Below are 24,705 nucleotides of genomic sequence, written 5' to 3' on the forward strand. Positions count from 1 at the left end.
ACTGTTATGTCAGATGGGCCTGTAAACAAAGGTTGTGACAAGTATATTTTAGCAGCGCCATAGTAAAATACATCATAGCACCAAGCAAATTGCGTCCCTTTTTTGTTCAAGTCCTCACACTCATACAGCGAATCTTTCGTAATCAATGAGGCATCTGCGACGAGTCGCAATGATGCAGCAAGATTTGAAGGAAAGCTCCACGTAAATTTCCGGCGCGGTGGTATTAACTTCGTATCAGGGCTTCACCCACGAGAACACGATATTTGTCTCAAGACCTTGGCTCGCGCTTCTGCCATGGTCCTGCCCCATGATCGTCGCTACGCTTTGCTAATTAAATTTGGTATTACCTGCAAGTCTCACCGTAGATATTGCACAGCCAGACTTGCATAGTTCGGATATGTCCAGTTTGCTAGTCACACACGCCACGTACACCAAATGCGGAACCACTGTTTATCTCCTCGTCAGTTCTCATGGTATCACAAAGGGCCAAGTTAAACCTGCAGCTTACGTCACTGAGCACCAGAGACACAAGCCGACGCTTCAAGCTGAAATATCCCTGTGTTCGGAAACCGTTGCTGCGGGCCGTGTCACCAAGCGCACGGCAGGCGAATTCGCCGATTGGGACTCTCCGACCTGCATCTGATACATCCCAGCTCAGATGAATGCGTCCAAATATGGACTGAAACTGTTTAATCGTGGAGAGATTCCCGGAAATTACGCCTATATCAAACATCGCAGTTCCTGACCATGATCGCTCTGGCATGACCGTATGGATCTTTGTTGACAATACCCTGGCTGCAGACCACGTCCTATTCTTTGTAGGTGAGACTTTCCGTAAGCGCTGTGTTGATGGCGACGCAAGTGGCAGAGTTGAAGATGATTCACGGCATTGTCAGCGTATTTTATGTGCCTTAGTAGCGGAATCGTGGCTATGCGGCGCGTTATACGAAGGAGTTGGCATAGGTCCTCGTGACTGGTAGGTTGAAGATGGAAAATCGATAGGGGCAACTCTCTTTATGGATTTTGGAAAATCATATTATGCGAAGCTCAGATGGAAACCGAATGTTAGCAATTGACACGTGTTCTTTGAACCCGTTAAGACGGAATGGTCTGCTTGGCTTGAGCAATTGGAAAGAATGAGATTTAAAGGCTTTGGCAGAGGGATGAGAGAATGATTCTAGAAGCTCTATCACAGCCGAATGAATGTAAGAAATGGCGCATGCCAACTACTAAACATTCATTTTCTGCTTTGACACTTAGAAAGGAAGAATTTGCTTGCCAACGCATAATTTCGAGTGCCCTCGCGGGCCAAGTGCTTTTGCTGGATCTTCTGTGTATCTAGAATAGGTTGCTTGGACACATTGGTATGCACAACCCAAACAAGAGACGGGTAGTAATATTCTTTACAACTTGCGGCCCGTCAGGGAAGGAGATGAGACAGCAAACAGCCTACAGCCTCAGAAAGAACCACCGCCCACAGTACCTTACGAGATGGTTTCATCTCTAATGCTGTTTTACGAGTTCCGCAAGCTGAAGCGGCGGAGCGGAAACTGGACCAAGCTCAACTGTGGGAGCCTTCGCCGCTGTGCGGCATGTCATAAGGCAACATGGCCCGGCTTATATGTTATATAGCAATGAGGGGGCATTACAAGGGGGTTGTGGTGTGATACTTCGGGTCATCTACAGTCTGTGGTAAAAAGTATTTGCCCACATCGAAGTATACACTCTAACACAGCTCAATGTGCCTCAGCAAACAACGCGATATGCGATACCTATCCCTTGTTCAAATACTTTTGACGCCCACTGTAAGTGACGATATGGTCCGGATTATAACGAGCATTACCGCTGGTGTTGAAAGGGGATGATACAGAAAAAGTGTGAGTAAAGCCATCCGTAGCGTATCTTGTATCTTCTCCAAAAACTTCAGCGGACGAATGACGTCCCCCAGTGGTCCATCTATCCCACTTCCAGGTTTGGCATGTCAACTGTCCTCAGCAGCGCGGCGCAAAGAGTTAAAGGAAAAAAAGTAGTGACTCCCCGGTCTAGGATTCGAAGCTAGCTCTCCAGTCCCGGATAAGGGGCACCATATTGTGGACTTCCACGATATGTGTGCTATCGGGGCGTTACCACGACCCCAACCCGGCAATCATATTATATGCTCGTTATTAACCTTGTAAAGGTGACTGTCTTGTTGAACTGGAAACTGGAGGTTAAAATGTGGTGGAATAGAGTTTGTGGTGATGCGTCGGAGTGTAGGTTGTTCCGTAGTATAGTCTGGGATGTGTGGGTTTAGCCATTTGCTGGATGGTGGGTGAGGGCGATGGTGATGCTGATGGCACACAGGTGATGTTGAAGGAGGTGAGTTTTAGGGGCCGGGGTGAGGTGAGGTATGGAGACTGGTTGGTTGCATTAGTTTGACCACTTGCTGGTGGACTGCGGGAGTACCCGCTGGTGGTTGAATGGACACATGCATGGCACTGGGACCAGCACTTGAGACCCCAGTGCCATTATGTGTCAACGGTACATGAATGCCGCTCTGGCCTCAGGTGGTCAACGACTCAACCAGTTGACATTGAATGCTGGCTCCAATGATGTCCTCATTCGGCGGGGTGCATCATTGCCACTCAGCGCACAATTGATCTCATCTAGATTGATCTTGCACATTACGGAGTATTTGATCCCTGCTTCTTCTCTGTGAGGCACATTATACTCGGTGTATGCACATCCAGTCAATATCGACTTGACCTCCTTGTTTAAACTAGCCAGCCAGCACTACCAATGTCCGCCCGCCTAATCGCACAACTACATACGCACAACAAATCAAGTGACCGTCAATCAGCTTTGATGTCTCACTCTGAAGCCCGATGAGTACGGTATACGCGATTTCAATGCTGTTTGGAACAGAGCCGTGTTAATAATTGCATGGTACTAATTCTGCACCACCTCTGTCTCAATAGCTATCGCTACGTTGGTCTAGTGTCTGCCTATCTAAAATGGACTGGGGAGCAATTTATGTATCGCTACGGTGCAGTTACTCGAATAGGCATCTACAGAGGATACATACGCACAACGCGATAGTTGACTGCTTTTCTCACTAGATACATCCGGTTATGACCCTTCGCCTGCGTATTGCCATCAGCTCAGGAGTTCCATATATAACAGAAACGGCTCCCAGCTATTCAATAGACAAATCTTACATATCCCTCTTAATCCTAGCACGTCGGGAGAATTGAGGAGAATATCTGGTTCTCAGCGTACTTGACGGTGCGTGGGCCATACCTTCTGATGGTGTGAAGAATCGTGATAACAGGACAGTAGTAGCTGAGAAGTTGAGGAAGGCAGAGCTAGGCAGCGAGCCATCTTGCGGTACCCATTGAGCATCGTGTAAGGTGTTCGCAGACTTTGAGTCCAGTTGACATCCAGAGTACATCTCGATTGCGTCCAGCATTTAGATACTGGACCACTCTTATGCAGCTCCCCTCCATGGTTTACTCGGGGTGGTGGAAACTGGGATTGGCAGCACTCGACCATGTGACCACCGTTCATAGCTGACTTAATTCATGACCATCAAAAGATTTCACACAACCAAGCTACTTTGGCTTTCAGTCCCATTTTCCTCTTAGGATTGCTCGTGGAGGGAGCTTCTTACTACCGCGCAGGATCTCTTTCTTCTCCGCAAGCCTATCAGCTCTGCATTACTTGGACATGTGGAGACTGGGAGGCGACGGCGAACATTCTCTTGCGGTGGAATTCATCAATTATTGCTTTCAAAGCTCAATGAAGAAACAAATCCAAAAAAAGAGAAGGAAAAAAAAAAACCGGAACAGGGAAGAGAGAAACCCAACACGCACGGAAATATCAACCCTAGAATTTCAACAATGACATTTTTGGATAACCATCGGTATCAAATGGCAAATGCCCCAAACTTTAACGCACAGCAACCGAACAACATTTTGCCATAGAAAAAAGTAGCTTGCTTTGGTATCACCGCATATTACGCGTTGCTAAAACTGCGCCGTCTGCTCTCCTTCTCCATCTCTTCCTCAACCTGGAGACTTTCCTGCTTCTGTTTCGCCTCGCGGAGGGCAAACATTCCCAGCGCATGCAATCTGGAACCGTCGCCTTTATTGTCGCCAGCTCCGGCCTGTACATCGCCCATATCGGAATCGGCAGGGTCTTCCTCGTGCTCTCTGAGCTTGGCAATGCGGTTCTGCAGCTTGATGATTTCGATGGCGCGGCGGAGGCGTGCTCTTCTTCGGTAGGCTTCGAGCTCGGGCAGCAAGTTGTGGTCCGTGGCGTTCTTACCGCTCAACCAGATGTGACCCATTGCTTCCTGCTTCCGTGTAAGTCGGAGAAACACTGATTACAGAACAGAACGTCCTTGGAAAGCGTACCTTGCTAGTCCATCTCTTTTCAGGTTCCGGAACGATGAGGCCCAAGATAAAGTCTTTGGCGTCCTGACTGACGTCCTTCCAGTAGCGCTCGTGGAAGGGAACCGGCGCCGCGGTGCATTCGCGCAACAGATCCCGAAGATTCTCGCTGCGGAATGGGGAATATCCGCATAGCAATGTGTACGTGATAACGCCCATAGACCACATATCTACTGGCTTGCCGTGTCCCTTTTGCTCCATTACCTCGGGGGCGGCGTAACCAAAAGACCCCGCCATGGTCTTCAAAGTTTCTTCCTTACTGTCCAATGTTTTAGCAATACCAAAATCAGCAAGGACAAGATCAGAATCCGCCTCTCGTGTGACGTAGAGTAGGTTTTCGGGCTTGAGGTCTGTTGTGAAACGAGTCAGCGCACAAAGTGCATGAAGGTAGAACCGCGAGCTACATCTCACGCACCTCTGTGAACAACGTCATTGTCATGCAGATAGTCGACCGCGGTCATAATTTGCTTGATAGTCTGAGAAGCATCGAGCTCGGTGAACTTTCCTTGGTCGCAAATTCGGTCAAAAAGCTCTCCACCGGTTGCCAGTTGCGTCACGATATAAAACTTGTCCTGCATGCGTTCCCTGTCAGTCTCCCAGCTATACTATAATGCTTTTGTCGATAGTGGTGTGGTAGCTTACACGCGACTCGAACCAATCGACAAACTTGACAATATGTGGGTGCTTCAGCCTCTGGAGCATGTCGAGCTCGTCGTAAACCATCTTCTCGTTGCCTTTGACATTCTTTTTCAAGATGATCTTGATGGCCACCTTGCCCGTAGGACCGTCTGCCTCACGAACAACTCCATAGGTGCCCGCGCCAAGTGTCCGACCGAATCTGTATTTGGATCTGTTGCCAAGGAAGAGGAGCAACGTTAGAATGCTGCTGACAGTAGCTGTGACATACGAACTGCGGGGTCAAAAAAACGTACTTTTTGTCGTAGCTCTCGGGTTGGCCGTGCAGCCGGTTGATCATCCCTGCGACTGAGAGAGAGAAGTAGCAGTGTCAGAATTATGGTTGCTGGATACTCATGATGCCACTTGATGATTTCCAAGTAAAATTCAAGCATGACTCTTGATGAGGTTGAAAGCGACTTACAACTCATGATGTCTGATGGCGGGGTATCGCGTGCCTGCGATGGTGGGATAGCTCGAAAATGCGATTTTCCGAATTCGACTGGATTGAGGGGACTAGGGCAGCTCGAGGCTTGTGGTCAAGAGCCCGGCGAGTTGGGAGTGCGAGGCTAAACAGCAACAAGCCGTGATGTTGAAACCTTTTGGTAGGCGGTGATCAAAATAAGGGAACTTCGAGGTGATGGTGGAACTCGATGAGACGGCCGGGTCGAAATAAATACGAACCTGGCAGCACGAGGCATGAGGAACGAAGAGCAGTTGAGCCCCAAAAGCCCCTCATTGAGCACTCAGCTCAGCAATCAGCAGCTAGCAGCCGGACTTGTCGTCAGAGGGCTGCGCTCGAATCTGGCTGGGGTGTGACAAGGGTCCAGCCTGGTTTGAAATTGAGGCCATCAGTGGAGAATGTGAGTGGAGAGAGCCTCGCAGCTCGGGTTCTTGGTGTGTGGCTTAGTGCTGAAGTGAGATCCGAGAGGACATGGAGCTTTCAATTCTTGGTGGGCAATTTGAAGGTGTCGAGCGAGTATTAGCTTGAGGCCTGGAGAGTTTAAATGAGCCCAGTGGCTGAGTGCGTGGGCGATTCGGGACTAATCCAACGCACCTGCCCGTTCAAAATGTCGCCTGTGAACCAATTAGCTGTGGCAGACAGACATCTGGAGGCTTGGGTTCTCAGTTCTCGTCAATATTGGGCTTCAGTGCTGGCAGTCAAGTCTCCCCGCCACAGGTGACATCGACCAGCAGTTGTACGGAGTAAAAATGCCCCAATGAGGAAAACCAATGGAGGCCTCGACAGGGTCGGGATACACAAGGCTGAGGAGGCGCTGGGAAGGTGGTTTGCAGGTTTGAAAATATAAAAACGGTGTTGCCGTTGCCACAAGGCATGCTGGAAGAGATGTGTCGTCATTTCGCTACATTTCGGCTCTTGAGGGGAGAGAAAGAAAGCAAATTTGGTATGTACTGTATTAATACAAAAAATTGGCCGGAGAGCTAGAAAGAAGGGGTCAGGTTCATTTGAGATGACGAGACACACTCTGGCGGGATCCGGGTCGCAGCGTTCAACCGGATTAGTTTGGCCCAGAGATCGGACGGAAATTTAAGGCGCATGCCTGCTGGGTTGTGCCCAGCCAGTTTGTCCCATTTTGTTGCATCACAGTGTCCACCGTCCCTGTCCTTCTCATTCTCCATGCTGTCAACCTGTCAACCTGAGTCAGCCTGGGCATGCCGTCGGCTCAGCCCTACCAGTTGACGACATGCAGAGCATCCATTAGCTGCACTTTGATGTATTTCGATTCCTGTCTGATCTCACTTCTCTTTGTCCTCTCTGAACACCGCTGGAGGGTTCAATGTTGCCCAGCCTGCAGCTAGGCGAATCGTCTTGTGACCAATGTGGAAGATGGCAAAAGAGATGGCGCCTTCTAACAACTTCCTTTTCGATTATCAAAGGCGACTGGTGTCTAGTAAATTCAACTGTTACATGTCTCTCGCCTCACCAAGAAGACGAGCCTTTCTCGCCAACAAAGAGCTGTCAAATGTTCAAACGGCCTCCAACTGCCGCTGCACCGATTTTGCTGGGCAATGTGAATTCCTCTTACTAGAAATTGACAGTTATCCAATTTTCACCTATATCGCATCGGGGGTAATGGTGAATCGACGCGGCGACGTACTCCGTAGTAAGAAACCAATCAGCTACAAATATCCCTGCCAGAATGTTTCTTGCCTACAGCAAAGTACACATGCATGCTGGGTATTGGCATCACGGCACTTGGAAAATTGGGCAGTTTTGCGTGGTACGGGATTCCGTTGGCTGGCCGAATACCTTTGACATTGCACTGCAAACCTTTGTTCACTCGAGTGCATGTACGATGATCACTGGCTGCTCTATTGTGCACATTTTGTACACATCATGTTAACAAGGCCAGGTTGTTAAATGTCTGATGACAAGCCAACATTGAATTCCACTGGGCCAAGTCGGAGGCATCCGTCCATGTCGAACAAGCACTGGCTCAGCCACCACCAGACGCCTGCAGCGGACAGCGGGCCGTCCAAGGCTCAAAATGGTCTGGTTGTGCCCAGCCGTCAATACATGTCCTGGCGCTAGGTATTGAGTCCATGTCGTCAAGTGCTCAGTGCTGGTCCTAGCGCGAACAATGAATGAGTGAGCCACCAGGCCCCCCCTCATTGCCCCATTCTGCCATTCCCGAGTGCCTGGGCCATTTTCCTCCAGTTCGCCTGCAATCGCCACCAGACCAGACTCTCATCATTCATTCCACTTCCGCAACTTCAACGCCTTCGACATTTGCACACTCTGTGCTCGGTGCATCGCGACCATGGCGACGCACATGAGGGAGAAGCGCGTGGCCAAAGAGCGCCAAAAGGTTAGTTGTTTCTTCCGCTGCCACCTGCACTTGTTTCTCTATTCCTACCATGGTAGTCGTGGCAATTTGACCAAAGCGTTAAGCTCATTCATTACCCCACTGCAGATCGAAAAGTATGGGCTTCCGCCTGGCATAGACCTTGTGGATGGCGATAATCTGAAGGAATGGACCTTCGACATTCGTGTACTCGACGCAAATCCTCTTTATCAGAATCAGACTTACCGATTGAAGTTTGCATTTCCGCAATCATATCCCATCGGTATGCGACCCAGAAGCCGCTTTGTCCGTGGCACTCACTCCAAGTCATAATTTCTGACGATCCTTTCCAATAGAACCACCCGAGGTCACCTTCAGCATCACACCCACACGACCTGTACCTATGCACCCTCATATCTACTCCAACGGTTTCATATGCCTCGATTTACTCGACACGCAAGGATGGAGTCCTGTACAGAGCGCGGAAAGCGTGTGCATGAGCATCCAGAGCATGCTCACCAGCAACTCCAAAAACGAACGGCCTCCTGGAGACGAAGAATTTGTCCGAGGGAACCGGTTGCGACCCCGAGACATTGAGTTTTTATATCACGACACCACCGTATGACCGAAACTATAGAGGCAGAATATCAGCGGCGAAAGTGATGGCATCGTCTGCTAGCATGGCTGGTGGCCGGCCTGTGGACCAAATTTTTGGCTTCAGAGCATTGCATTTCAGCTCAGGGTTCACAACAAGCGATTGGCGTATTTTATCATGGGTATTTTATTTTATTTTATGTAAATGGCTTCAAAATCCTTCTTCCTATAAAATGCCTAGAGAAGCGCGGGTTTTCAGCAGGGTATCGCGACCTTGGTTGATTTGTTGAGACAAATATAGGTTTCGCCCCAGGTTCGGGGCCAATGTCGATAAAGTGAGGCAGCCTTTTAGCGTTGATATAATTCAACCCTCGTTCCGCAAACATGTTGACGTAATTGAACTGAAATGTAAATGTATATAAATCTGATGCACAGGTCGTCGCCTCTTACTTTTTCTCTATTGACAAGTACAATGATTCTGGCTCATCACCATTTGCAGTCGTGATGACGTCGGCTTGAAGGCATGCCCTGGTCCCTGACTTCTGGGGAGTTGAAGCCGGCTGGCGATGTGGGGGGGTGCCTGGCCCTGGCTCTGTCCATCAATCCAACCCACATAGAACATTGAATTCCTGGAGCCTAGATGCCTCTTCACCGCCCAGACCAACCGAGGGGGCTAGTGAGGGGAGCAATGGGCAGAACTCACAAGCTCAGGACGCTTCCGTCACCAACGCCTCCACTCCGACCGACCTAGAGCTCACGATCTGTGCTGCTGAGCTTCCTTCTTTTTCCTGTGTGAGCCCGCCATGGCTCCTCGTACCGAGTTTAGTACGGAGCAGGTCCGAAACAAGGCTCGCAAAGACTTGCTCTATCTGCTCGAGGGCGTAAGTGGTATCATCCTGCCCTTTCGCGAGCTTCCAATTGTTTACTTGTGCTGACCTTTATGTAGGTCCGCGGCAAGAAGAATCTCGTCTTCGACAAGACCTTGGTTGGCCCTGTTGGAACAATCGTCAAGGTCAATACCTTGCAAGAGTATGGAGTCGACAAGTTCTTCATTTTAGAGAACGACAATGTGGACACTAGCCAGCATAATGTAATCTTCATCGCCAGAGGCGAGTGCGGGCGACACGCCGAGAGCATAGCCAGTACGCTCTACAGACCTTATTCACGTTTCTCACACTCACCACAAAGACTCTCGTTTGATTAGCTGACATGGAATTGTTCTAGATCAAATAAAACGCGTGCGACGCCAGAGCCAGACAACTCATGATTTTCACATCTTTTGGGTCCCTCGTCGCACACTCGTGTCCGATCAACTTTTGGAGGATGCAGGTGTATTAGGCGACGTGAGCATATCCGAGCTCCCGTTATCCTTCTTCCCTCTCGAGAAAGATGTCTTGTCTTTAGAACTGGACGATTCTTTCAAAGATCTGTATCTCTCCAAAGATGTAACACCAACATACCTCCTGGCAAAAGCCTTGATGGAAATTCAACAAAATCACGGCTTATTCCCACGGATAATTGGAAAGGGCGATAATGCAAAAAAGGTGTCGGATCTTCTGGTCCGTATGCGTCAGGAACTGCTGGCGGGCGAGGACACCAGCGACACGAACAAACCCGGCTTAACGCCAAGCTCCACCAACGAAAGCATTATCATAATCGACCGCGAGGTAGACTTTGTTACTCCACTTCTCACACAGCTGACCTACGAGGGTCTCATCGACGAAGTTTTCGAAATTCAGAATAACCAAACCAAAGTAGACACAACGATTGTTGGCGCCCCAGCTCGGTCATCGACCGCGACTACACAGGGACGGAAGGAGACGGTGCTTTTGGATTCTAGTGACAAGCTGTATGGCCAATTACGGGACGCCAACTTTGCAGTTGTTGGCGGGATGCTCAACAAGGTAGCTCGACGGCTACAACAGGTTCAGTCAGACTACGAGACCAAGACCAAGACGAAATCATTAGCTGAGCTCAAGGAATTTGTCACTCAGCTGCCTGGATATCAACAGGAACATCGAAGTGTGAGAATCCACACCGGCATGGCCGAAGAAATAATCAAGCGCACGAGAACGGATGAGTTCAAAGGTCTGTTGGAGGTTCAGCAAAATCTCGCAGCTGGTGCAGACCCTTCTTCACAGTTTGATGGCATCGAGGAGCTCATAGCACGCGACGCGCCTCTGCGGGTCACTCTGAGGCTATTGTGCATTTACTCTTGTATATCAGGGGGCGCCACGCCGAAAGAGTATGACCAATTTCGAAAGCTCATCCTGCGTGCCTATGGTTATCAGCATCTCTTGACTCTTTACAACCTGGAAAAGCTACAACTCTTCCTCTCTCGGTTATCCCCTCTCGCTGGGATGATTCCTATGGCCGGCAACGCAGGAGCCACTGGCACCAAGACGAACTACACATATCTACGGAAGCAGCTACGGCTTATTGTTGATGAGGTTCAAGAGGAGGATCCCAATGACGTCTCCTACGTATACAGTGGATACGCACCTCTTTCTATACGACTGGTCCAATGCATTTTGCAGAAGCAATATCTCCTGTCGTTCGTGAAGGGCCGCAGTGCTGCGGATGCTGCTGTTGGTGCTGCAGGCGCCGCGACCCAAGGTTGGCATGGTTTCGATGAAGCTATCAAGCATGTGCGCGGCCAGACGTTTTATGAGCTCCAGAAAGGCGAGGACAAGGCGGTCAAGGCTCGTGCCCTTCTCTCGGGAAGTGGTGCGAAGCAGACTGTGTTTGTTGTTTTCGTGGGTGGAATTACGTTTACCGAAATTGCTGCGCTTCGCTTCATAGCTAAGCAAGAAGAAGGTAGGTCAGCTCTCCTGGCGCAATATTATTGAACATATTAACGAAGCGTATAGGTCGACGGAACATTATCATTTGCACGACCTCGATAATTAGCGGCAACAGAATGATGGACGCTGCGATTGAAACTGGCTCATATGCAAAGGAGCCGCCGCCCGCGGCCCAGAGTGAACAAAGTTAAACGAAGCAGCACATGTACGATACCTTATTGAGAGTAATCCGGACCCATACGGCGCAATGATAGTTAAAGACAAGAGTAATCATATTCATCAGCATGCTTCCGGCGTTCTCATGGAAGCAATGTCTCGTTTTTTCCCCCGATTCCTGGTCAATCTCAGCAATCTGTGTTTCGAGGTCCCGACAAAGTCCCATTTTGAGACTGGCGTCTTGAAGGCCCACAAGTTCCAGTTCAGCGATTCGAGGGATTAGTGGTCTCACGTGACTCAGTAACCTTGCGATGTTTCCGGGGGTGGTTGAGGGGCGCAATGGACTGACGGCTTCAATTCTTCATTGAGCCTTCCTTGTATTAGTTTATATCATCCAATGATACTTGTTTGAAGGGGTAATTTCTCGTATCCCACTTTTGAACCGCATTTTAAACACTACTCGAGAGCATCCACTTGCTCAAACAATCTCAAACCCCGTCATTCACGCCTCCTAGTCAGTGACCTCGAACCGCTTACACCTCAGTCTTTGGGTAAGCCTGGACCATATGCTGACGATACTAAGCAGGCAAGTTGATGGCGACATACAATTTATAGTTCCATATAATGCCGAGCACAGGGGTGTCGCCTTTATGAATCCTGTTGCGAATCACTCGACGGTCGAAGACCCCTGGCCTTGTCAACAGTTCGGGCTGGTGTCTTTGTGAAATTTCAAACCAGGCAAATGGCTTAAAGTAATACATCACCATGGACATACCTATAAACAGTCTCCCGAACGGGGCAAAAGGTCTCATGGGCGATTCCTTCGTACGTAGCGACAGTGCATATTCGTCAACAATGCTCAACACACAAGCAATATCTCACTCACCGTCCAACCAACCGATACTTGAGGCAAGCCAGCCTGAAGCGATCAATCGGGGAGTCACCCAATTCTCAGAAAATGAGTCAGGAGATGCGGTGGATTCGATGGAAGGACTCGATAGTATAGAAGTTTATGTGGATGAAAGTGGTGGTGAAGAGCAATCGTCCTTGGCGGATGACGGCATAGCGTAAGTTTGCGATAGCACATGCGTCAGCACTCTGTCCCCATGGATGACTGTTTGACTTCTAACGCGACGTAACAGGGGAAGACAGGAAGATGGCCGCAAGACATTGCACGTTGCGGACCACGATGCCGCCATCGACTCTTTCGGTTCTTCCATTTCCGTTGTCACGGAACCCTCAGAAGCATCCTCGTCATCCATCGTCTCAAGTAAAGCTACAACGCCGATAGAAACGGAATTTGCAAGGTTTCAACAAGGTGATAAAGTGAGCCAACGACTTGCACCGAGAGCCTACCACCGTAGTCACGAACGACTGAACTTTACGGTCCGACCCAAATCGTCGATTCCCACAGATATTCCAGTTCAACAACACGCCACTGAGTGCCTTGATGCTGCAGAGTCATCCAGATTAAATCCATATGCCTTACACCCGGAAGAGTATCACCTCCTGCGATATCACATCTCTCACAGCCAAGTTACAACGTATCTGAACATAAGGAATGCCATCTTGCGTATCTGGTTACAAAAGCCATGGGCTAGTGTATCAAGACAAGCAGCGGTTGGCTGCGCAAATGCAAGGTGGTTTGATGCCGCAAATGTGTGCTATGACTGGCTTGTTCGCAGAGGATACATTAATTACGGTTGTGTCAAGCTGCCTGAGCCATCTGTGGCGAAGAGTAAGCGACCATCAAATGGTAGAAAGCAGAGGAAAATAGCCGTAATTGGCGCCGGTGTTTCGGGTTTGGCATGTGCCAGGCAACTGGAAGGGCTCTTTAAGCAGTATGCGGAAAGATTCTATGACATGGGTGAAGATATCCCAATGGTGGTTATCCTCGAGGGACGAAGTCGCGTTGGCGGCAGGGTATATTCTCGGGAATTCAAGACAAAGCTTGATAAACGAAGAAAGCCAGATTTCGAAGCTAAGAGACATACAGCAGAAATGGGAGGAATGATCATAACTGGCTTTGAGCGTGGCAATCCCATCAACGTCTTAGTTCGGGGACAACTCGGTCTGCCGTATCATGCTCTAACGGCTGAAACCACCATCTATGACAGCAATGGTAAGCCCGTAGACCCAGTTCGAGACGAGCTAGTGGAAAAGCTTTACAACGATTGCTTGGAGCGGGTTAGTGAGTTCAAGTTCAAACCGCAGCCCTCAAAATTGATTGAGGGGAACCATGACCTCCTCGATGAAGGACGTGATAGCCCAGGAGATGGAAGCAAAACGATATTGCAAGCGGAAGAAGCAACGGCAGCACTGCCAGACGCGCCGTCAGTTTCCCAGCAGAACGTTCCGGACAAGGTCAACCTCGTTCCAGTATCTGCGGACAAGCTGACTGGCCGAGTACACAATCAACCAGGTGTCCCAGCGTCTGAAAAGGTCGCGGAAAAGGCAAGAATGATGGGCTGGAGCCTCAAGTCGGGAGCTAGCGAAGACTTTGGTCTGAATCTTGAGGACGCTGTATCCCGAGAGGGATCGACGCTGGGGTCGGCAGTCGACCATGGAATCACTCGATACAAGGATTTGGTTGATCTGACACCACAGGACTTTCGCCTATTCAACTGGCATGTTGCCAATTTGGAGTACAGCAACGCTACAAATCTGCATAACCTAAGTCTCAAGTTGTGGGATATTGATGCCGGAAACGAATGGGAGGGGAACCACACCATGGTCGTTGGCGGTTACCAAAGTGTCGCCCGTGGACTGCTTCAGTGTCCCACGCCTCTTGATGTATCTACTAAATTCGCGGTCAAGAGCATCAGGTATCACAACACAAGCTTTGGTGGCTCGGCAACAATCGAATCGGAAGACGGCGTCACGGTACATGCCGACAATGTTGTTTGCACCATGCCTCTAGGTGTCCTCAAACAAGGAAATGTCAGCTTTGAACCCCCACTGCCTGATTGGAAGACCGGCGCAATAGATCGCCTGGGGTTCGGAATTCTGAACAAAGTCGTGCTTGTGTACAAGGAGATATTTTGGGATCCGGATCGACACATCTTTGGAGTATTGAGAAACGCCACCAATAGGCACAGCACATCACAAGAAGACTATTCCCTCAACCGTGGTCGCTTCTTCCAGTGGTTCAATGTTACCAACACAACAGGACTTCCATGCCTTATTGCCCTCATGGCTGGCGATGCCGGCTTTGAAACCGAACGCTCCAGCAATGACAGTCTGGTCGAGGAAGCCACACAAATCCTACGGGGTGTATTTGGAAGCAAGGTTCCGTATCCCGTCGAGTCTGTAATCACGCGCTGGGGTTCCGACCGCTTTGCCAGAGGAAGCTACTCCTCCGCCGCTCCGGGAATGAAACCAGACGACTACGACAGCATGGCCAGATCAATTGGCAACCTCAGCTTTGCGGGTGAACACACCATTGGCACACACCCGGCCACTGTTCACGGCGCCTACCTGTCGGGCCTGCGGGCAGCATCCGAGATTCTAGACGGCATACTGGGGCCTATTGAGGTCCCCACGCCCCTTATCCTTCCAAAGGACTCGCTCCTCTTGCAAAAGCGCAAAGAAGCTGCCAAAGACCCTCGGCAGGCCCGTTTAGAAGCATACGAACTCGAAATCTGGGATCACATTCGAGATAAAATCGGCGAGCGTCCTACTCGCCCCAACAAAGTCGCAGGAAATGCATACCTTCTCTACAGCAAGGCACACCTAGAGGAAGCTCGCAAACGATGCGAAGAGAACCGTAAACCAGGAAAGGGGCGCAGCATTCCCAACGAGGTACGCATCATGACATCCAAAATGTGGAAAGACACCACCCCGGAGCAGCGACAGCCATACGAAGAACAAGCCGCAGAGCAAAAGAGAGCATACAATGAGGCTCTGCAGGTATTCAATGAAATAGCCCATGAATGGGACCAAAAGGCCATTTCCCTACGCGCCGAATACGAGAGGGATCATCCTAGCGTTCCCAGGCCAGAGGAACTACGTGAGCAGCAAGGGACGCCTAATAAATACCGACGCGCAAAGCAGGTCAGTTATGCTGAGGACCGTGACACCACGGATATGGACTTGTAAATTTGTTTGTAATCATACACATATACTATTTTTAGTCGGAGCCATGGTCTGGGAAGGGATTCTCTCTTCGGGATATTCTTCGGTTTCCGGATTTCGTGTCAGATGGGGTCTGTTTTCTGGCGTCTGGCAAAAGTTGCATTGCATGGCTTGGTTAGGTGGTGGAATTGCTTAGATACTTGCAATACATATCGAGTTGAGACTCATCGCCGTAGCATCTTGCATGACATGCATGGCTTCAATGTGGAGTTGTAGGGAACAAACGGGACGCAATTGAGATGGTCCAGAAGCTAGCTACATCAATGAATGTCGGATAAAACAAGAACGCCAGGTTTATTTTTGCCATAGAAGTTTACACAAAAGTTCCGTAACTGCAACGCTACACTTCAGTACACCCAACATACCAGGTGTTGTACACAATTCTCCCTCCACAGAGTTAACATTCTATTCAATCATGTCGATATCGTCATTGGCAACGGCCGGGGCCGAGGCGGCACCATTGGCAGGGGCTCCAGTCGCAGCAGCGGAGTCGTTACCACCGCCCCCAAAGTAATCTGCCATTTCTGCATCAAGCTCCTCCTGAGTCTTCTTGCCTCGCGGGTTGCCACGACCGCCACGACCACCCTCGTTATTGTTGTTGTCCCGGCCTTCACGCCGAGCGCCGGGGCGACGTCCTCCGCGAGTGCCGCCTCGTCGGGGAGCGGGGCTTCTGGAGCGTCCACCGGGGATATATCTGTCAATACCCTTCCGAGCCACGTCCTCTTCTTCAACTCTGCGTCGAGGGGATGTGGAACGGGCTCTGCCACCTGCGCCAGGGGCAGAAATTCGCTCGGCCAGTGGACGACCAGGCATCACTGCGGTATCAAATGGATTCCGTGAGGGGAGGAGTGTGAGGCGAATTGGTTGTCCTAAGCAAGCTTATTAGAGGGGAAATTCGCCGAGGCCACGAGCACAATGAACATACCGTTGGCGTTGGCGCCGTCAAACTGTTTGATTGCTTCTTCAGCATCTTCCTTGCGGTCATATGTAACATATGCAACGCCCTCAGAGCGGCCAGCACGATCGTATCTTAGGTTAAGCTTTGTCACTCGACCAATCCTAGCAAAGAGTTCCTATGGGCCGTGTTAGGTCGCACAGCAGAAAATGACATGCAGGGTGGACACGTACATCAAGATCCTCCTCTGTGAGATCGTAGTGAATATTCTCAACGCGGACTTTCGATCCTTTGGTCTCGCTGCGACAATTAATATTAGCGTGATGTTCGAGGCACAGTATCGCAAGCGCAGTTAGGACATACTTGACTGGCGATTCTCGTCGGCGTCGAGGTGCAGGGCCACGGCGAGATTCTGTAATGTGATGAGTGCTGAGTCAAGATTGTATCGCGCCGTCCGTTCTTACCACTCTCATCGTATCGATCGTGTACCCACTCGCTGTAGAATGAATTAGTCTCGTGAATGCCATCGGGCGCAAACGTGGTGAATACGGACCTGTCTAAGTTTCGGCGGTCATCACGGGTTGACTGTTGGAGGGAGGAAAAGAGCTAGTTAGCGTTGAGTCTAGGAGGAAATTATGCTGTCCGCATCGTCAAGGCGCTGTATGCATCGATTCGACAGAATAAGAAGCGGGCCAAGGCAGCCCGTTGAGTACAGAGTCGCAAGGAGAGGAGGATAATGTAACCTAGGCGGGAAGGTCAGATGTCAAGGGATGTGGCAAAGAGAGCAGAGCAGAGAAGAGCAGAGCGGAGCGATTGACGACGTTACCTTTCTTACCCCGTCTCGGGGATAGTCATTACGGTCGCGACGGCGGTTGTCCCGGCCGCCGCGTCGGGTTCGAGGACCACTGCTGCGCTGGATGACAGAGTTAGCGTGGTTGAAAGTGATTTGAGGTGGACAAATGTGAAGAGCGGCGTACCTTTTCGGCAATGATCTCGTCAAGGCCACGGTCCATATTGCCAGCCATGCTGTATGGGAGGGAGAAAGCTCCTTGCTATGCTGCGACAGGCGCGAGATGAAGCTGGCCCAACCAGTTTGTGGGTTGGATCAAGATGGGTGATGAGGGATGCTGGATGAGCTTGCCTCCAGGATCGGCGTTGACGAGGCTGAGGATGAAGGTGGATGTTCGGGCAATGTCTGGTCTGGTCTAGCAATGTCAAGATTGAAGCGTTGCGTACGGAGTAGTGGAACTGAGGCACAAACGCAGTGAGGACTGTGGCGCCAGGGAATGTGCATGTGTGCATGTGGGGTCTGGTCAGTCAGGTCAGGCCAGGCTGGTCAGTCAGTCTGGTCTCAAGTGCTGTCTGCCAGGTCAACAAGGGTCCTAAGAAGCTATCAAGGAAAGCTGTCAATGGCCCAACACTGGAACCTGTCAATCGCTGGCTTTTGACAAAAACAGCAACAGCAAACTGGGAACATGGGGATTGGGAGCCGAACCACGCCTGCCTTAATAATCTCGGACTAGATGTTGTTTGGTTGGCAAGATGAAGATGAAAAATTGGAACAGACCCGATTAGTTGGAACCATCCCCATTTGTCTGCACACTTCATCTAGATCTACAATATGGCACAGCATTTGTATGGGGTCGGGCATCACGTATGACTACTTGGTGGACATTGTCTGATTTATGTATAATTTGACAGTGCGGCTCTCGGCTGAATTGTTTCTTTCTCTTTAATTTTCACAAGCAAGCCATCTTATTCAGGTCCTTATTTAATTTGCATTCCTCACCTGGAGCACCCATCACTTGCACACAATGGTGACACGTTGCGGACCGGCAATTCTCCGCCAAGCTGGACCAGACCAAACCAAACAGGACAAGACAGACCAGACAGTCTGGTCTAACCTTGTTGGGGACTGAAATCTGCAACTGCGCACTCAATGTTCAGCACGCGCAAATTGATGGACGGCGCATGGCAACAGAGTTTCAACAAAGTCAAGTAATAAGTATGCCCCTAATGGCGTACATAGCAGACAGATACTTGTAGTTGGTCAAGTCGTCCCAATCTCTTAGCTGTCCTCTCTTGGCTCGGACGTGGTGAGATAAACTGGACGCTACGCCCGTCAGCAATTAAACCATCAATCCAATCCAATCGAGTTTGGCGGGCTGGTCCCTTATAAAAAATCCCGTCACTAACCAAACAGGGGGCCCCAAAGCAGGAACACATCTTAAGAGTCAAGGTCGTAGAGTCGTGGGCCACCAGACTTCGTATTTTCTGAGCCTGATCCGCTTTATTGCTACTCCCTTTCTCGCATCACCGCCGACCAGTAACCCTGTCGTGGTGCTTCTCGCATCAATTTCATTCTTTTTCTTTTCCTTTTCCTCCCTTTCCCTTCTCCTCCAACCCATTCGACGGCGCACAATCCGCTGTGTGTCCAACCGGGTTGCCCTGCGTGCCAGCACCCGTCGATGCCCCTGTCCTCCTCCAGATAGGATAGGCCACGAATCTCGTCCCTCGTCGCCCGTCGTCATCTTCGTCACTTATCGCATACGCACACGCATACGCACACGCACACGCATCGCAATCGCATTCCTCGACACGGACCGGCACAATCCAGCAAGCTGCTTGCCCTCCTCTCAATCACAATCCGCAGAACTATAGCCTCCATGGCTCGGCCCTTGGGGTCGTTCCGCCTCAAGAAGGGACGGAACCCCGTCACTATCCTTCTGGGCATTGTGCTTTGCATCTTCATACTATTCTTTCTCGTATCTCCTTCAAGTAGAGCCACGTCAACCAAGGTCCCGTCAGTCACTGCTCAGCATCATCTTTCGCCGCCTACCTCGCCCTACAAAAAATCGAGCTTGAAATCGGGACTGCAGACTGGCCCCCCGCCAGTCATTCGATACAACCTGAACAATGTCACCATCACCACCAACCCCATCGAGAATCAAGAACATGTCCTCATCTTGACACCCATGTCACGCTTCTACCAACCGTACTGGGACAATTTGCTGCGCCTCAACTACCCCCACGAGCTCATTACCCTCGGCTTCATCCTCCCCAAGACCAAGGAAGGCAATGCTGCTACCGCTGCGTTGCAGCAACAGATCCAGAAGACCCAAAAGCGAGGCCCAGAAAAGGATCGCTTCAAGAGCATCATTATCCTGCGCCAGGACTTTGACCCGGCCATTATTTCGCAGGATGAGAAGGAGCGCCACAAAATGTCCAACCAGAAGGCCAGAAGAGCCGTCATGGCCAAAGCCCGCAACTCGTTGCTTTTCACGACCCTGGGGCCTGCGACTTCCTGGGTGCTATGGCTGGACGCCGACATTGTCGAGAGTCCCGTCACTTTGATCCAAGACCTTGCGAAGCACAACAAGGATATCATTGTCCCCAACTGTTTCCAGCGCTACTACGATGACAAGAAGAAAAAGATGGACGAACGACCGTACGACTACAATAGCTGGCAAGACAGCGACATTGCCATGCAAATGGCCTCAAAAATGGGGCCAGACGACATTCTGCTCGAGGGCTATCCCGAGATGGCCACATACCGCACTCTCATGGCACACTTGGCCACGGACGGTGGTGACAAGAATCTTGCTATTCCGCTGGACGGCGTTGGAGGCACTGCTCTGTTGGTCAAGGCGGACGTCCACCGTGATGGTGCCATGTTTCCCCCGTTTGCCTTTTACCATCTCATCGAGACGGAAGGATTTGCCAAGATGGCAAAGAGATTAGGTTGGCAACCGTACGGTCTTCCAAACTACAAGGTATGCGCACCGTGAAATTAACCAAGGACAATGAATAGTAGAATTAACCCGACCTAGGTTTACCATTATAACGAGTAAAGACAATGAAACAAGACGACAAACAAAACGAAACAAACCCCCATTAGAAGACAAATTCATTTCGCGCTGGATAACGCATTAGACTGGAATCCCAACACATGATTCCAACAAGGCCCTTTCATAACGGTATGCGCACCTCACGCATCAGGGAAGAGACACCAAAAAAGAGGACGAGAGTTGAAATACTTCATCCCGTTGGTCAAACTTGGTCTGGGAGCAGTCCGAGCTGGCGGCGTGGCGGCGTTCATGTAGCATCTTTTTTCTTTCTTCCGCTTTCACTATTACTACCAGAGGCTGAGGGGAGAATGCCAGGGGACAGAAAGGAAGCTTACAGCTATTTTTCTACATTACAGCTGTTTTCAATTTTGGCAGGAGTACAGGGGAGCCAGTGGACTTGTTCCACTGATGGGAACTTTTTCTGTTCATATTAATGCTGTCGTTTTTTCTTGCAACTATTTGTTTACTTTATTTTCATCATGTCTGTAAGATACTCAGCACCAGAAGGAAGTGGTGGTTTGGGATAGACGGCAGTAAATTTATCCTGACATGACTTGATCTGTCCGTGAATTATCATCTCTCTCGATGCCAAAATGTACAAAAATACCCAAAAACTCCAAACATGTACAAACCTATCCCGTCCTCATGCCAGCATGCCAAATTAAACCCCGTCATACCTCCCCCCCTCATCCGCACACCAGCACTCAACCAACCTCCTCGTCCCAACGACATCTCCCCCCCTCAACAACGCAGCCACATCCACATTCAGCGGGCTATCCGTCTCCGGACAACTCAACAGCATGCGCACCGCCCTCACGCACTCGAGCACACTGTACGCCGGCGTCCACGCGTCCTTGAGCAAGTCGAGACATATCTCGCCCGTCTGCAGCGCGATGTTCGGGTGCACGATCGGCGTGAGGAAGCGCATCTTGGGCGCTTGAAGGGGGTATGTGGCTGGGATGGAGATGGCGAGCAACCACCGGCCGCCTGGGTCGTCAGCTTACATGCAATGCGGACTGCAGAGTAAAACGTACCGTCGTACCCGGCTCCCACGCCACGTCCGTTAATGACAGCTTCCCATTCTAGCAGGTTCTCATCCGTCTTGGGGCCGAGGCGCTCGATGCCCGACTCGGAGGCTTGTTCTTTCTGCCATGTGTCTAGTTCTTTGATGAGGCGCTTGGTGGCGGATTTGGCGCTGCTGCTGCTGCTGCCCCTATTGCTGCTGGGGGATTTGGTGCGCGGCATTGTTAGGTTTTTGTTTGGGGTTGGTGATGATGGGAAGATGGGAGGTGAGTGAGGTCGGCAGGTGATGGGGAGCTTAGGGCGGATCGGCGGGTAGAGCCGAGGCTGCGATTGGGCTGGCTGGACGGGGCGTGATGGACGACATGACTTGGGTTGTGATTTTAATTTGCTGTAGGGAGTATGGCTGTTGATTTTGAAGGATTAATTTAATTAATTGATGTACTTGGCTTAGTTACCTAGGTGCGGAGTATTCAACTGTTCAATTGATCAGTGGGTTTATTACGCCCATGGAACGGCAGGCGGCGTGCGGCAAATTGATGCATAATTCAGGTTCCAATTACAAGTATTATAGGTATCATATGGACTATTCACCACCCATCATTTTCACCTCTTCTTCTTCTTCCCCGCAACCTGCTTCCTCTTCACCGGCGATGACGACTTTTTCTTGCTCTTCACGCGTTCAGGCGACTCCTCCACCACAATGGTGGAATTTCTCCCCCTTCCCCTGGATTTACTAACCGGCTCCCGAATTGGCGCCCCGCCACGGTCATCACTGCTGGTCTCCTCGCTGCTCGGGCTCTGGTCTTCGCTGGTGGCCTCATCGTAGCTGGGCCGCCTGGATCCTTGGCGACTCCTGGCTGCAGCGGGAGTCACCGGTCCCCGACGTTGCTCGTACATCACCTCGGAAGGACCCGACGCATGCCGTCTAGCAGAGGCGGCTGCGCGAGGACCTGCGGTTTGGTACTGGAATGGATTGAGTTGAGAATGGCGAGAGCTGCTGAGCACTGAAGCCTCGTCGCGGGGAGAGCCCCTAGATGAGCGTGGTCGGTTGGCAGATGACGGCCTGGACGAGCTGTACTCATACTCATCGTGAGCGCGACTTGGCGGCCGTTGCGACAAAGTGGTCCCGGCTCGAGGACGCGAGCGAGATGCAGAAGGGGGTGGGAAGTATCCCATGGGCGGGTAGCCTTGCCGGTCGCGACCGTCTGGCGGTAGGTCGCTGGAACTTATCTGTCGGGGCAAGGAGTCTTGCCTCGGAGGAAATTCCGTTGATGACGAAAGTGATGACTTCTTCTTGCGCGAGGTCGGTGCGAGTTGTGTAAGTGGTACAGCTATGCGCTGCTCAGACTTCTTCTTTCGATCGCTGCCGCTGCCCGAGTGTCGCTTCTTCTTGCGCCTCGCCCTCTCCTCCTCCTCTTCGATGCGCTTCCGCCGCTGTGCCAGGGCTTCAATCTCATCCTTTTTAAGGTGAACATTCGCCAGGCCCATGGCCTGAGCCTGATTGATCCGCTGCATGGCCGATCGAACCAGCACTTCCTCTCTCTCCTCCGGAGAAAGACCTGACAAATCAAGATAGTCACTGTCGTCACTGTTCTCGCTGTCATCCCCGCTATCACTATCGTTCGAAGTAGAATCACCGTCGTCATCTTCCGAATCGCTATACTGTCGGCGGCGATGTGTGCCGCTGTCCCGATCACCCAAATCTATACCCGTAAATTGAAGAGAATCGCTAACAAACCGCGTACTCCGCCGCATGGCCAACCCAACGCCCTGCGTGTCCGTGTCGTCCCCCTCCGTCTCCAACTCCTCCACCCTAGAGCTATAGTGCGCAGCGTCCCCATCAGTTTTCCTCCGCCCGCGCCTCGATGGTCTTCCCCATTGGGGCGCAAATTTGGGAGCTCGCGGCCGACCACCTAGACCGCCTCCCCTGAAAAAGCCTCATCGATGGGCTTGTCCAGAAGTGAAGCGTGACCGAGAATGGTCACGCCAGTAGCACCAATCAGCCAGAGCAGGGTCGAGAATGGCGAGGCAATCAGACCCAGGGGAACGGCGACGATGAGCAGACCCGTGTACAGCTGCGAAGACGTGGCGCGGAAAGTGCCAATTTCGAGATCGCGGCCGTCCAGGCGTCCGATGAACCACATGCCGACAACAACGAGGATGATGTCGAAGAGCAAGAGCCAGTTGGTGAGGAGAGCGTACAGGCTCAGCATGCAAAAGACGACGGCGTAGTTGCTGGAGAAGTGGCTGAGGTTGTAGTTGACGCGCGACTGCATCTCACTGAAGTTGGCCGGCTTGGAGAATCGCTTGAAGTCGAGGAACTCGGAGACGGGTCGCAAGTTGGAGAATCGTCCGGTCAAGGGACCAGAAGTGAAGCCGGAGAACCGGTCTCCAAGGTTCAGGCGCGACGTCAGGGCGTCAATGGGAATCTGGATACGAGCCATTGTGATTTGATTGGGGTGGTTTGAAGTTTGTGTGTAGATGAAACTGTGTTCGACGTGCAAAGAAGCAGTGCTGTATACTAGCAATGCGCAAAAAGAATCCTGCAGAAAGAAAGAATTTCAAAGGATATACAGCAACACCAGTAGCGAATTCGAGTTGAATAAATCAAGGTGTTTCGCGGGTGCCTAGATGTCACTAATCGAAGGCGACGTCAGCCATAGCTCCACCCATATCGTCGTCAACCGCTGCAATACGAAGAGGACAAGTTGCATGTGTCCCAAGAACACACGGCCGCGTACCCCAGGGAGAAATCTATCCAGGGGTGCACACAGGCAGCAGGAGAGGCTCGAGAAGGGCACTTGGTATTCTTAAAAGCCCAGGAACGCGGGAGGAGGTGCACGCGCTGAGGGGAGGGATGGCCAACGAGATTCGAGGCAAGGGGGGGATTTGCACATACCACAGGATTCAAGAGTCAATGGAGAAAATGGGGGCCGTAAAAGGGAGTCTAGCCCAAGGAAAGAATGTGGCTGTCGCAGGAAGAAATACGGCAGGAGGAAGGAAGGGTTCGATGTCGAAATGTTTCTGTCAAGCGTAGAGGTCGAGTGTTGAAGTTCAAAACTTTTTTTTAATCCACTAGATGGCTCAAGTGCGTAATGCTCCGAGTTGATCCCCCTTGTACCTGTCAGGGGCAAGATTGGCTTAAGAGGCGAGATGAGGCCTGGCGGTTCGCCCCTTGCGCTGTTGAATGGTCTCTTTGCGGCGATTTGACTGGTGCGTGCGTCGCGGGATGGCCAGATTTGCACCCACTCTGAGGGGCCAGTCGACTTAGTCAGCGAGACTGGGCTGTGGCAACTCAACTCGTTTGCAGTTGTTGTGGCCTGGCAAAGAGTAAAACGT

At 51.0% G+C, this 24,705-nt stretch overlaps 8 protein-coding genes across 8 annotated transcripts; 4 read left to right on the forward strand and 4 right to left on the reverse strand.

Annotated features, from left to right (window-relative positions):
* Positions 1-3,994: 3,994 nt before the first annotated feature.
* On the reverse strand, positions 3,995-5,406 carry VFPPC_02976 (calcium/calmodulin-dependent protein kinase; the record flags this gene model as incomplete). Its single annotated transcript, XM_022428301.1, has 5 exons — positions 3,995-4,333; positions 4,395-4,780; positions 4,846-5,002; positions 5,073-5,280; positions 5,363-5,406. 5 exons carry the CDS (start codon positions 5,404-5,406, stop codon positions 3,995-3,997), a joined length of 1,134 nt encoding a protein of 377 aa, XP_022284580.1.
* A 2,482-nt stretch (positions 5,407-7,888) lies between these two features.
* On the forward strand, positions 7,889-8,537 carry VFPPC_02977 (UBC-like protein; the record flags this gene model as incomplete). The annotated part of the gene is made up of 3 exons (XM_018282540.1): positions 7,889-7,936; positions 8,042-8,195; positions 8,269-8,537. The coding sequence occupies 3 exons, from the start codon at positions 7,889-7,891 to the stop codon at positions 8,535-8,537; spliced, it is 471 nt and encodes a 156-aa protein (XP_018147056.1).
* A 772-nt stretch (positions 8,538-9,309) lies between these two features.
* On the forward strand, positions 9,310-11,501 carry VFPPC_02978 (vacuolar sorting protein; the record flags this gene model as incomplete). Its single annotated transcript, XM_018282541.1, has 4 exons — positions 9,310-9,387; positions 9,453-9,648; positions 9,731-11,323; positions 11,377-11,501. The coding sequence occupies 4 exons, from the start codon at positions 9,310-9,312 to the stop codon at positions 11,499-11,501; spliced, it is 1,992 nt and encodes a 663-aa protein (XP_018147057.1).
* Positions 11,502-12,231: 730 nt separating this feature from the next.
* On the forward strand, positions 12,232-15,564 carry VFPPC_02979 (flavin-containing amine oxidase; the record flags this gene model as incomplete). The annotated part of the gene is made up of 2 exons (XM_018282542.1): positions 12,232-12,533; positions 12,609-15,564. 2 exons carry the CDS (start codon positions 12,232-12,234, stop codon positions 15,562-15,564), a joined length of 3,258 nt encoding a protein of 1,085 aa, XP_018147058.1.
* A 441-nt stretch (positions 15,565-16,005) lies between these two features.
* Positions 16,006-17,520, reverse strand: VFPPC_02980 (RNA binding protein; the record flags this gene model as incomplete). Its single annotated transcript, XM_018282543.1, has 7 exons — positions 16,006-16,469; positions 16,526-16,673; positions 16,729-16,795; positions 16,859-16,907; positions 16,960-17,080; positions 17,331-17,408; positions 17,473-17,520. The coding sequence occupies 7 exons, from the start codon at positions 17,518-17,520 to the stop codon at positions 16,006-16,008; spliced, it is 975 nt and encodes a 324-aa protein (XP_018147059.1).
* A 1,641-nt stretch (positions 17,521-19,161) lies between these two features.
* Positions 19,162-20,346, forward strand: VFPPC_02981 (glycosyltransferase family 62; the record flags this gene model as incomplete). The annotated part of the gene is made up of 2 exons (XM_018282544.1): positions 19,162-20,268; positions 20,326-20,346. 2 exons carry the CDS (start codon positions 19,162-19,164, stop codon positions 20,344-20,346), a joined length of 1,128 nt encoding a protein of 375 aa, XP_018147060.1.
* A 1,623-nt stretch (positions 20,347-21,969) lies between these two features.
* On the reverse strand, positions 21,970-23,121 carry VFPPC_13372 (COPII vesicles protein Yip3; the record flags this gene model as incomplete). The annotated part of the gene is made up of 1 exon (XM_018291149.1): positions 21,970-23,121. One exon carries the CDS (start codon positions 23,119-23,121, stop codon positions 21,970-21,972), a length of 1,152 nt encoding a protein of 383 aa, XP_018147061.1.
* Positions 23,122-23,279: 158 nt separating this feature from the next.
* Positions 23,280-23,810, reverse strand: VFPPC_13373 (prenylated Rab acceptor 1; the record flags this gene model as incomplete). The annotated part of the gene is made up of 1 exon (XM_018291150.1): positions 23,280-23,810. The coding sequence occupies one exon, from the start codon at positions 23,808-23,810 to the stop codon at positions 23,280-23,282; it is 531 nt and encodes a 176-aa protein (XP_018147062.1).
* Positions 23,811-24,705: the final 895 nt, after the last annotated feature.

This window comes from Pochonia chlamydosporia, chromosome 2, assembly GCF_001653235.2.
Source record: "Pochonia chlamydosporia 170 chromosome 2, whole genome shotgun sequence".
NCBI lineage: Eukaryota > Fungi > Ascomycota > Sordariomycetes > Hypocreales > Clavicipitaceae > Pochonia > Pochonia chlamydosporia.